General features: G+C 38.1%; 2 protein-coding genes across 2 annotated transcripts; both read right to left on the reverse strand.

The window, feature by feature from the left end:
• Window positions 1-246: 246 nt before the first annotated feature.
• Window positions 247-4170, reverse strand: LOC122040990 (cytochrome b-c1 complex subunit 8-like). Its single transcript, XM_042600507.1, has 2 exons — window positions 3912-4170; window positions 247-525 (listed from the first exon to the last, which is right to left on the reverse strand). The coding sequence occupies exons 1-2, from the start codon at window positions 4079-4081 to the stop codon at window positions 477-479; spliced, it is 219 nt and encodes a 72-aa protein (XP_042456441.1). The 5' UTR covers window positions 4082-4170; the 3' UTR covers window positions 247-476.
• Window positions 4171-10034: 5864 nt separating this feature from the next.
• LOC122039562 (S-adenosylmethionine synthase 1) lies at window positions 10035-11335 on the reverse strand. Its single transcript, XM_042599131.1, has 2 exons — window positions 10802-11335; window positions 10035-10694 (listed from the first exon to the last, which is right to left on the reverse strand). The coding sequence occupies exons 1-2, from the start codon at window positions 11315-11317 to the stop codon at window positions 10035-10037; spliced, it is 1176 nt and encodes a 391-aa protein (XP_042455065.1). The 5' UTR covers window positions 11318-11335.
• Between the last annotated feature and the right edge of the window lies 1 nt (window position 11336).

Here is an 11336-nt window from a genome sequence, read left to right on the forward strand (position 1 = left end):
CAATCACATTTGATGTGGCCTTGTAAATGCTTTGTCCATCATGAGATGAACTACATGTAGCTTCCTTATTTTGTTCCTTTCTTCCAAACTTAAAAATCACAGCTCTTTTGGATCTAATGGCCATGATCACAGTGCGAGATGCTCGGACAAAAGCCACTCGGTCTTATCTGGGCTGAATATGCTATTACTGATGGATTTTATGTGGCTGATTAATCCTAACTTACTTTCTCGGTGCAACTCGCAGTATTATAGTTCAACCAATACAATAAACATAACTGAAATGCAACACGAAGATAATAAATATCTAGTTTCCACACACAAAAAAAAAAAAAAGATTGTTCAAGCATCACCTTGTTCACATTTTAATTATTGGAGAAAATAGAAAAGGGCCAACATTGAAGTAGATTTCATATGAAAGATGCACTTCCAAGTTAGAGGAAGATAACTCTGAAAGGCCTCCTGAACCATTCCAGCCCTTAGTACCTATGTTCTTGCTTCTCTTTCTCCTTGTAATATTGGACATAACTGCATTAACAGATAGGATATCACATTATGGAATTGGATACAATAGAATAGAAATCATTAATAATACTATTTAAAACTGAAATGCTGGTGATCTGAACCAGTCAAGAAGTTGTTGATGGGGATTAGTGCATTAACATCTTAAACAATATCAACAGAAATAGAGAACTAGAAAGTCTGAACCTACAGAGGAGCTAGGTTTCACCCTAGGCTTGATTTAAAAGCATTATCGTATTTTCGTAGGGTTGAAAATAATACATTCAAATATTGCTCATTTTCACTACCTTTCTATTTTTTTTCTCTAGGAAAAAAGAATAAAATGATGAAATATATTACACTAATAATCTTTTTTAAGTTAATCTGATCTTAGTAAATAGGGAAGAATGCTAGTACCGAATTGAGATGTGATGGGATCATAATATTGATCACACTTGGTATTGCAAGAATTGATGCACTCTCATCTCATGCAACAGTTCCATTCTCTTATTAGTAAACTCCTAATATGATATAAATAGGGATACTCTTATTACTAATAAGTTAAGTTATGTTATAGGTTGGAATGCCTGTTATGCTTTCTGAAATTTCCAAAACAACCATAATTCAATTAACCATGGTTTATAATTTCATCATATGTAGTCAGCAACCATCATTCAATTAACCAAAATTCAATAAACCCTATACATATCAAGTAGCCTGCCCACAGACCAACACATGGAATTCTTGAAGACAACACCTATCCTCGACCATGTGAGTTGTCACACAAGGATAACAAGCACAAGCTTTCGGTAAGACTTCATGGGTCTGCAACATCTATGACATGACAATGAGTTCCACGGGCATTGCAACAATGGCGACGATTTTGATATATCCGCTATGCTTCCACAAGGGACACAACTCCTCCTCCCCCCTTCTCCAACTAGGGTTGGTGCTTGGCACAAACATTGGCATTGGCACATGGCAGGGTCAACACATCTCATTTTAGCTAAGGACCAAAACCTCAACTTGAAGCAAAATTACAAACCTTGCAATTAACTATGAAGTTATTGTGCCCTTGTTGTTAGAAGTAAACAAACCAAATGAGAGAGGAAAAACCATGTTCAACATAATCTAACCCATTTTGATACAAGCCAATGTCAACAAGATTCAACACCGAAGCTACCAGTCCGAGCGGATACTAAAAATGATATTTATATTAAAATTTAAACCATGATTTGAGCACCATTATGATCATTATTAAGTTTGTTTGTCCGAAGGGGAGCCTTGGCGCAACAGTAAAGTTGTTGCCATGTGACCAAAAGGTCACGGGTTCGAATCCTGAAAACAACTTCTTGCAAAAAGTAGAGTAAGGCTGCGTACAATGGATCCTTCCTCGGGACCCCACATGGCGGGAGCTTCGTTCACCGGGCTGTCCTTTTTTTTTTATTAAGTTTGTTTGTCCAGATTATTTTGGGTCAGATAAATATGGAGTTCACAAATCCTGCAACGTCTAGCTATTCATGTCATGACTTGTGCTGTTCATGCCAATGTAAAACCATAAAATAATATAAAACTCATCATCTTTCAAAAACAAATAACTATATACATGATGTAAGATTAGGTAAACTTTTTCAAGGTAACTTTCAAATAAATAATTTGTTTATTAAGTAGGTAGACTCTCTCATAATAGTGTTCTGTCTTATAATTTGTGTCTCTCTTTTGATCATGTTTAATTTTGAGTTTTATTGGATCAAATTAGTATCATGCCCTAAATTGCCCTAGCAATAAAATATTATCCCTTTGTTCAAATTCATACAAGGTTGTATCACTTATAACATTCCAAATCATTAAAACCATTTTCACTATATCAACTAAAGTTTTTTTTTATTTCCCTTTGCCTTTTACACCTTCAACTCCAATTAGTTGAACTTCTCTAACCATAGAATATATTGATTGCCATTAAACACGTTACAATCTTTACCTTAAATAGATTGCCACATGAGAATATATTTTTTCTCATGTGGCAATCTATTTAAGGTTCACATAATTATTCCTAGAGAATATCATCTTTTTTTAGTTTATCTTTTCTATTAGCCCAATAAATCCATCTTAGCATTCTTATCTCCAGTAGATTAATCTTATTCTTAACATCCGAACATTTTAATTCACAAAGTATGGCAAATTGTACCACAACTTTATAGAAATTTCACTTAACCTAAGGGGTACCTGATGATTAATGATTACCTAAGAATCCAAAAGTACTTTTAATGCAACACAGTGATAATCTTAAACTTAAAAACTTACATAGAGGGAAAATATCATAAATCGACGAATTGTCCTTACATGAGGATTCAAACCCCTTCTATAAACCAAATGATAAGATTGAGTCTCCTAATACAAGGCCAAATTTAATCTAAATATTATTAACAAAATTTTAAAACTCAAAACAACTTTTACAAAATTTAACTTGTAAAATTTAAAACATAAAAAAATTAAAACAAACCCTAAAATTTAGCCCCAAATCTTGAATTGCATTGACTTCTTTTATACAATCCACTCTTTATCGTATGAATTGTATCTTCATACCAATGTATTTTTTTCTTGAACAATTGATCCATAATATCTAAAAGGAACTTTTTCTCTATCCACCTTAATTATTCGCTTAGGCTTTTTTCCATATGGATATTGCATTTTATACATATAGTGTTCATTCTGCTTAACTTAAAACTCTTAGTTCCTAAAGTTGTTCTCCACAATTCAAATTTCCAGTTTACACTTTATATTCTCATCAATTATCATTTTCAAACAACTAATTTGAACATGAATACACTCCTTTTTTCGATAGAAGAACAGAAGTTGATCCAAGAGTTAAGGGTACAATATTTATCAAGTCCATACATGATATAAGTAGAAACAATAAAAATTAAACCAGTTGAGATTGCTAAAGACTCGCACCAAATGTAAATCGGCAGCAATATTGAGTGAAATAAAATAGATAAAAAAATGTAGCTTATTCCATTGAAAGTTTGAGGGCTCAGACACCGGTCATTTCAATACTGCAACTGATTCACAACTCCATAAAACAACTCGTGTCATACAAATCTCGGAAATTTGTAGTAGTGAAATACAAGAAAATAAAGAGGCGTAAAACATTTCGATTATGGATCCAAGCCCATGATATCGTTGAAACTGAAACAAATTGGGGCTTTTCACGATGATTTAACACGTAGCATAGTTTAAAAATCAGAAAAGGCAGATCAGCCGATGAAATATTAAATTTCATCTAAGTAAGCATCCAATATATGCAAGAAGCTACCAAAGGCAAACGCTATGCGAACCTATCCAATTATACTAGAGATGCCTGTCAAAACTGTGGGGAAAAAATGCATCTTTCTTCAATCAAAGTGATATACCTGTAGGTACCAACTAGCGGGGTGAGTAAGAGGGTAGCACTGATCCAGTTCTCGGAGACCTTGTGGTGGATCTTGCCAGTTAGATCCTTCCACAACCCGGGCATCACCTTCTGCTGGAACGGCGACAGCGCATAGACCACCGCCTTCATACGCACCGGCGTCTTCCCCATCGCTCTCGTTTCTTCTCTGTCAACCGAACTCCGAAGCCCTCGCCTCGCCGCTTACCGATCGATCGCCCACCTGGCTGTCTGACCAAGACAATAAATGGATGTTATATGGGCTTCAAAACTAGTGTTGGACTTACAAATTTCAGATGGGCTTATACTGGGACCAAATCTATTGATGTAAAGTTTCTGAATACCCCCTAAAATTTAGAGCATTTCGAATTGACTCCACGTAGTAATTTTTTCCCAAAAAGTCTCGTAGCTAATATTTTTCCCAGCAATACCCTTGAAGTGCCGTTGTCCTCCAATTTAGTATAAAATGATTGCAAGTTTCAGTTTGCGATTTAAATTATCATCAAAACAAACTTTATGTTAATAGAGAGCACATAATGTGCTATATTAGAGAGGTCTAGACGCTAATGCTGGTCGAAATCTTCTATTAAGAAAGTATAAATTGACTTATAAATCAACTAGCACTCTCAAATTTGACAAGGAGTAGAAATAAGTTGATGATTTATCATTATAGTAAAATATGATTATACTCATTCCAAGTATTCTCATAGTTTATTCCTAAATCATAGAAGAGAAATACATCACAGGATCAATTTATATAATTTATTATTAATATCAATATATATAGGTGTCTAGACTCTATGAATTATCAAAATTATCAATTTGTAAAAACACAAATTGATAGTTATCATGAACATGAATATATATGGGTTCTATTTGATATTGGTGATCAGAGGATGTCTGACTCGAATAAATATGATTCTAGATTCTTCAAATACATATGAGATACAGTCCAATTAATTTTTATAACTACTTTATAAGAGTTTTTCCACACTAGGAAGTTGGTATAAAGATGAAATCATATCTTGATCGCACTTGTTCCTAAGTCGGCACATGCTAATAAAATATTTGATTATCAATCTATTTTCTATAAAATTATTTTGAAGATATTAGTAGGTAAGATTTAAGATATCATGGATCAGATTCTTCACCAACCTCAAGTGACATTTGTGAAGGGCAAGCTTAATCACTAACAATATCCATTTAGCTTTGGAACTTTTCAGAAGATACAGTCGATACTACTCAAATGCATCATGAAGATTGACCTCGAGAAAGCATTCGATTATGTGAATTGAAACTTTTTACGGGATGCTTTGATGGGGTCGGATTTTCTATTGCAATTTGTGTTTTGGATCGTGGAGAGTGTGATTACAATCTCATTCTCATTGGCTACCAATGGAGGAACCTTTGGATACATCAGAGGTGCTAGAGAACTAAGGTAAGGTAATTATCACCTTATCTTTTTAGTGTCAATATTGAGATCTTTGGGAGGCAACTACAGAGGTATATCACAAAACAAAATGTAGGACCGGATAGAGGAGAGGGTGAATATTGATCGCATCTTTCATACTCATTTGTCTTCCATTCATTCTTTCTATAGAGTTAAGTCGTTGCAGCAAAAATAATAAAGAACAAATACAAGAGAGAAGAGGGCACATTGATTTACTTGATTCCTAATTAACTCTCCAAGGTTAGTACATCGAACGCCTATGTACGGTAAGCGTCCGTCTACTAATGTTCTCCTTTCTGGATGTCTTCCATAGGCAAAGCAACCTTTCTTACCGATTTTGATTACATGTCAAATATAAAAGATAAAGTATGGCATGTAATATTAAAAGCAAACCAAAATAACCTGACGATCGGTCTAGAATCTCTGAGCGCCTCACACTCCTCATGGCGCTTCCCCGGTCGCACAAGCGATGTGCTATTACTTTTCTTCGAGCATAGATCAAGAGAACATAATAGGAGAATTGATATCTTGAGCACTATCTCGAGCTTCTTTTATAGGACTTTTTGGTCAACCGATCAATCTTGATCAATCTATCGATCTTGGTCAAACCTAATTCCCACAATCGAGTTCATCACAATCTACGATCTCATCATTATCAGGTTTATCAGTCAACTAAAAACTTTTTCCGGTCTACCAAACAAGGCCACATTATTAGATCTGAGTCCATACCTGAACTTGGTCAACCAAACCCAATCAGTCTATTGATCCTTGGGATTTGTCAACGAACTGGCTTGGGTCTTCTTTAACCCAAGTGAAGTTCAGTTTACCTCAGGCTTGGTCTAACTATGTTTGATTGCATTCGTTTGCTCTCCATGTTGCTTACCGCTGTAGGTTCATGCAAAATAACCATACAAAACATAAGCAAACACTCAAACCTAATCTAAGGCTTATCTCTTGTTTGGATTTTGCTCCTTCAAGACTTTACTAAGGTTCACTCCCTTAGGATCAATCCCAACCTTATAAGTCTACCTAACCTACTAGCCTTAGATCTTGCTTAGAGTTCACTCCTCCAAGATTTTACCACCTAAGATTCACTTCCTGAATCAAGCCTAACACTGTAAGTCTACTTGGCCTACTAGTCTTCTTGTTTGGAGTAAGATTTCACTATCTAAGGTTCACTCCCTTAGGATTTTCTCATTGTCAAGCATCTGATCATCTTGACCTACTTGGACTTGCCACTTTCCAAACATTTGATCATCTTTGACCTGTCCAGACTTTCCCTTGCTTAATATTCTGTTCTCTCTTAACCTGATAGGACTTTCTCTTGTCAAACATTTGTTGGATCGAGAAAGGCGAGGGAAGGGGGCGTGAATCTCGTTCATTCAAAATCTTTTCTTTTCGTAATAATAAAAACAAAAAAAAGAGTTAAACGGTGGAAACAAAAACAGATAAAGACAAAAGATAAGTCTCTTTTTTACTTGGTTCGGAGCTCAGTTGGCTCCTATTCCAAGACTTGTGATCTTTGATCACTTTCGTTGGGCAGTCCATTAAATGATGAAATATTACAAGTATGAATACAATGTGCAACTAAAATAAAGATACCGACAAAATAGAAATGAAGATAAAGCTTGATTGTTGGTGAGCCTTTCAGCGTTGTAATAGTAGAAGCTTGCACATGCAGTCGGATTACGAACAGAATGAGGTAGGATGAAGAATTATTTTTCAGCTCGAACCTCAAGGCCTTCTTTTATAGGCATCGTCGATTGAAAAATCGACTATTGTATGACTATTGTATCCCACACTTTGTATGACTATTGTATCCCATATTTTTTTAGATGCATCTCTACTAAGCGCAGTGGCAGATACAGATGATTCAAACAAGTATTACATGGACATCTTATTTTTCCCTCTTCATTAGCGTACTCGATAGCTATGTTACAAACATCCGAACATCATTTTTATATTCGAGAGAGATTCAATTCTTCACACTCATCCAACTTTTTTCAATCATCATTTTGTAAAACTAGAGCAAACAAACATATATATTAAATTTCATTACATGCCATGAAATCAACCAATTTCTAAAAACTGATCCATTAACATTTATAAAAAAGCACTAACAAAAATTACAAACAAACCATATAAGAAAAAGGACAAAAAATAACATTTTAAAAATTGAATTTGAATAAATGACGAATTCAATAATTTAGCAAGAACCAAAAAATTGAATTTTACGGCAAAAGCGAAGATTTTGTGTAAAGAATTGCAAGTAAAAAAATAAAAAGAATACCAAAACACTAACTAAAAATAATTTCAAGCATGCTTGTAAATTGTTTCCATCCATAAATCTCTCTTGCTCTTGAATATATCTAAATCATATGCATAAAGAAACAAGAAAAAGAAGGTAAAATATCGTGTAGCCAAAAACAAGCATAAAAAAAAACGTGCAAGAAAACAATTTTTTAGTTTATGAGATATAAAAAACAATTCTTGTCCAATCCAATCATTTCACAGTCAATATAAGTTTGATATAACAACCCAAGCAAATGCCTAAAAAAGGAAAAATAGATAAAAAAAAAAAAAGAAAAATTAAATACAACTAAAAAAATAATAAAAAATAAGAAGAAACGGAAACCAATACAGAGACGACTAGCAATGGGGTGTCTTTAATATAGAGGTAAGGCAATGAGTTGTTATTGGTGACATGCACAAGGATGAGTGGTGCACCCAGAATGTCGAGAAGTAGCCTCAAATCGAACCTCGAATAACCTGACCCGAAAGTCAAAATAGGAGAAGCAAGAAAAGCCAATGGGCCCAACGCTAGTTCCGCGATTCCCTTGTATCAGTTGCAATCAAACTTTGATCCTACAGACCCTACCCTGCTTCTTCTTATTAACGACAACTCTTTGAAAATGTTTCACTTGAAGCCACTTCCCAATAGAAAAAATTGATTTGGAAAGAGATGGTTTGGGCATTTTAGGCAGGGAGAGAGTGTCGATGATTTTTTTAGGGATTTTGATAGGGAGAGATGAGGAGCGAGGAATGTCTTGATGGTAGAATGAAATTTTACATGTTATATATTCAATAATTATTTAGATATATAATACTTATAATAAATAATATACCTATTTTGCGACGCTGAAACCTTAATGGAATAAGTAAAGAGAAATTAAGGTTTCATAAAAAATAAAAAAATAAATAAATAAATAAATACTATTCGGCGGCAACGTTTGGAATGTATCATGGAATGATATACCTATTTTACGACGCTCCTGGCCTATCTTTTTGCAACGCATAACTGACTCACATTGCCAAAAGATAGAAAGCGGGGGATGGAAAATTTCCCACTACATTTTAGTAACGTGAGTGTTCTTTGCGTCGTCAAATGCTCACATATGGCGATGCATTAACTTTGCCTAATCGCCAAATAACCTAAAATAAAAGAGGGAAAAAGTTGCTGTGCGATTCACAATTATAGCGACGTAGAGCATACTGTGCGTCACCATATGGTAACATTTGGCGACGTTGACAATGTCATGCATCACAAAAAGTCATATTTCTTGTAGTGTGGTGGCATCAACTGGGGAGAGGCGAAGTTCGTCCGATCGAGGTTCAATGAGCTACCTGAGCGGATCTAGCCATTAGGGGTGACCAGGGATAAATGACGCACGTCCAGTCGGTAGCATCAATCAGGGAGAGAGGTGAAGCCCATCCGATCAGGGTTCAAGGAGCTACCCGAGTGGATCTGTCCCGATTAGGACCAACCATGAAAAAGTGGAAAGCATCCGGTCTATGGGACCAATTGGGGAGAGAGACGAAGCTCGTCCGATCATGGTTCAAGAAACTACCCGAGTAGATCTACCGCTGTTAGGGTTGATCGAGGAGAAGTGGAGAGCATTTGATTGACGGGGTAAACTAGGCATGAAAGGCGACGCTCACCCGATCGGGGTCTATTAGAGTTACCCGAGTGGATCTATTCTTTGTTGACTTTCTTTACTTTGACCTCCAAACATAATACTTGATCCCTTGGGGACACATAGAGGCTTCCCATGTCATATTCATATTCACCCTATCGTTAGTATTTTAATTTTCAAAATTTCCAAAATCAACATTTTTATTACTTTAAGGAATCTTCTCGATTTCAAAATTCTAACTAATTTTATACGAATTATTTGGTTTCGACTATGTTTCATTATTCACAATTGCTTTTTGTCTCCATTTAATTATGGCATTTACATTAGTTTTGGGTTCCCAATAATTTTGTGAAACTCATCACGAAAATAATGGAATTCCCCCATCAACCAAGCTAGATTTATAATACTTATTAAATTAAATTTTCAATCATCACAATACATTTAATTAACATAAATATTGACTGTTATGCCACTTAAACAACTGCAAGCAGGCTGAGAAGTTAATTCTGAAAAGAAATATATAAATATATTGATTGATCTGTACTCTGTTATTGGTCATACAATATCCTCAACAATGACCAACAAAGTTGTACGTCGATCGTCAGAACCAAACATGTAAAGATCTATAGATAGACAATTAATTAGTTAATAAATATATAAATATATTGTAGGTTTGGTGAAGCAGCGTTTCACGGCGAATGCATGCTTCCTTTGATACGTACCGTACGTACGTTGAATTATATTACGCACGTGGTTTGAGAAGTTTGACCTTCTCCCAGGTGAAGTCGGCGTCGTCGCGGCCGAAGTGGCCGTAGGCCGCCGTCTTCTGGTACCTCATGTTGCCGCCGCGCTTCAAGTCGAGATTGACGGCGATCATTCCAGGTCGGAAGTCGAAGCTCTCCTTGATCAGCGCCAGAATCTCCCGGTCGCCGATCTTCCCCGTCTTGTACGTGTCGACGAACACCGAGAGCGGCTCCGGCACCCCGATGGCGTAGGAGACCTGCACCAGGCAGCGGCGCGCCAGCCCCGACGCCACCACGCTCTTCGCCGCCTGGCGCACGATGTACGCGCCGCTGCGATCCACCTTGGTGGGGTCCTTGCCGGAGAAGGCCCCGCCTCCGTGGGCGCCCCACCCACCGTAGGTGTCGATGATGATCTTGCGGCCCGTCAGCCCCGCGTCGCCGTGGGGCCCGCCGATGACGAAGCGGCCCGAGGGGTTGAGGTGGAAGATGGTGCGGTCGTCGATGTACTGCGCCGGGATCACCGGCTCGATCACGTGCTTCTTCAGGTCGGCGGCGATCTGGTCGTTACTCACCGTCTCGTCGTGCTGAGTCGAGATGAGCACGGTGTGGACCCGGACCGGCACCATGGCGCCGCTCTCATTCCGGTACTCCACCGTCACCTGAGATATCATCGATCTCAGTTCAGTTTCGTATATATATATATATATATATATATATATATATATACCCCCGATCCCGATCGATCAATTAATGATATCTATAATACCTGAGTCTTCCCGTCGGGCCGGAGCCAGGGGCAGGTCTTGTTCTTGCGGACGTCGGTAAGGCGCGCGCCGAGCTGGGTAGCGAGGACGTGGGTGAGCGGCATCAGCTCGGGGGTCTCGTCGGTGGCGTAGCCGAACATATGGCCCTGGTCGCCGGCGCCGATCTCCTCGGGCTTCTTGGTGAGGTGGCCGTGAACCCCCTGCGCGATGTCGGGGCTCTGCTCCTCGATGTTGACGAGCACGTTGCAGCGGTCGGCGTCGAGGCCGACGTCGGCGGAGACGAAGCCGATGGCGCGGCAGGTGTCGCGGACGATCTTCTCGTAGTTGACCTTAGCCTTGGTGGTGATCTCCCCGAACACCATCACCATATTGGTCTTGGTGCACGTCTCGCACGCCACCTTGCTCTCCGGATCCTGCTCCAAGCACGCGTCCAAGATCGCGTCCGACACCTGGTCGCAGATCTTGTCCGGGTGGCCCTCGTTCACCGACTCCGAAGTGAACAGGAACGTGTTATCCATCTGATCAGTAGAGAGAGAG

Source organism: Zingiber officinale, chromosome 2A (genome assembly GCF_018446385.1).
Source record: "Zingiber officinale cultivar Zhangliang chromosome 2A, Zo_v1.1, whole genome shotgun sequence".
NCBI classification, from domain to species: Eukaryota; Viridiplantae; Streptophyta; class Magnoliopsida; order Zingiberales; family Zingiberaceae; genus Zingiber; species Zingiber officinale.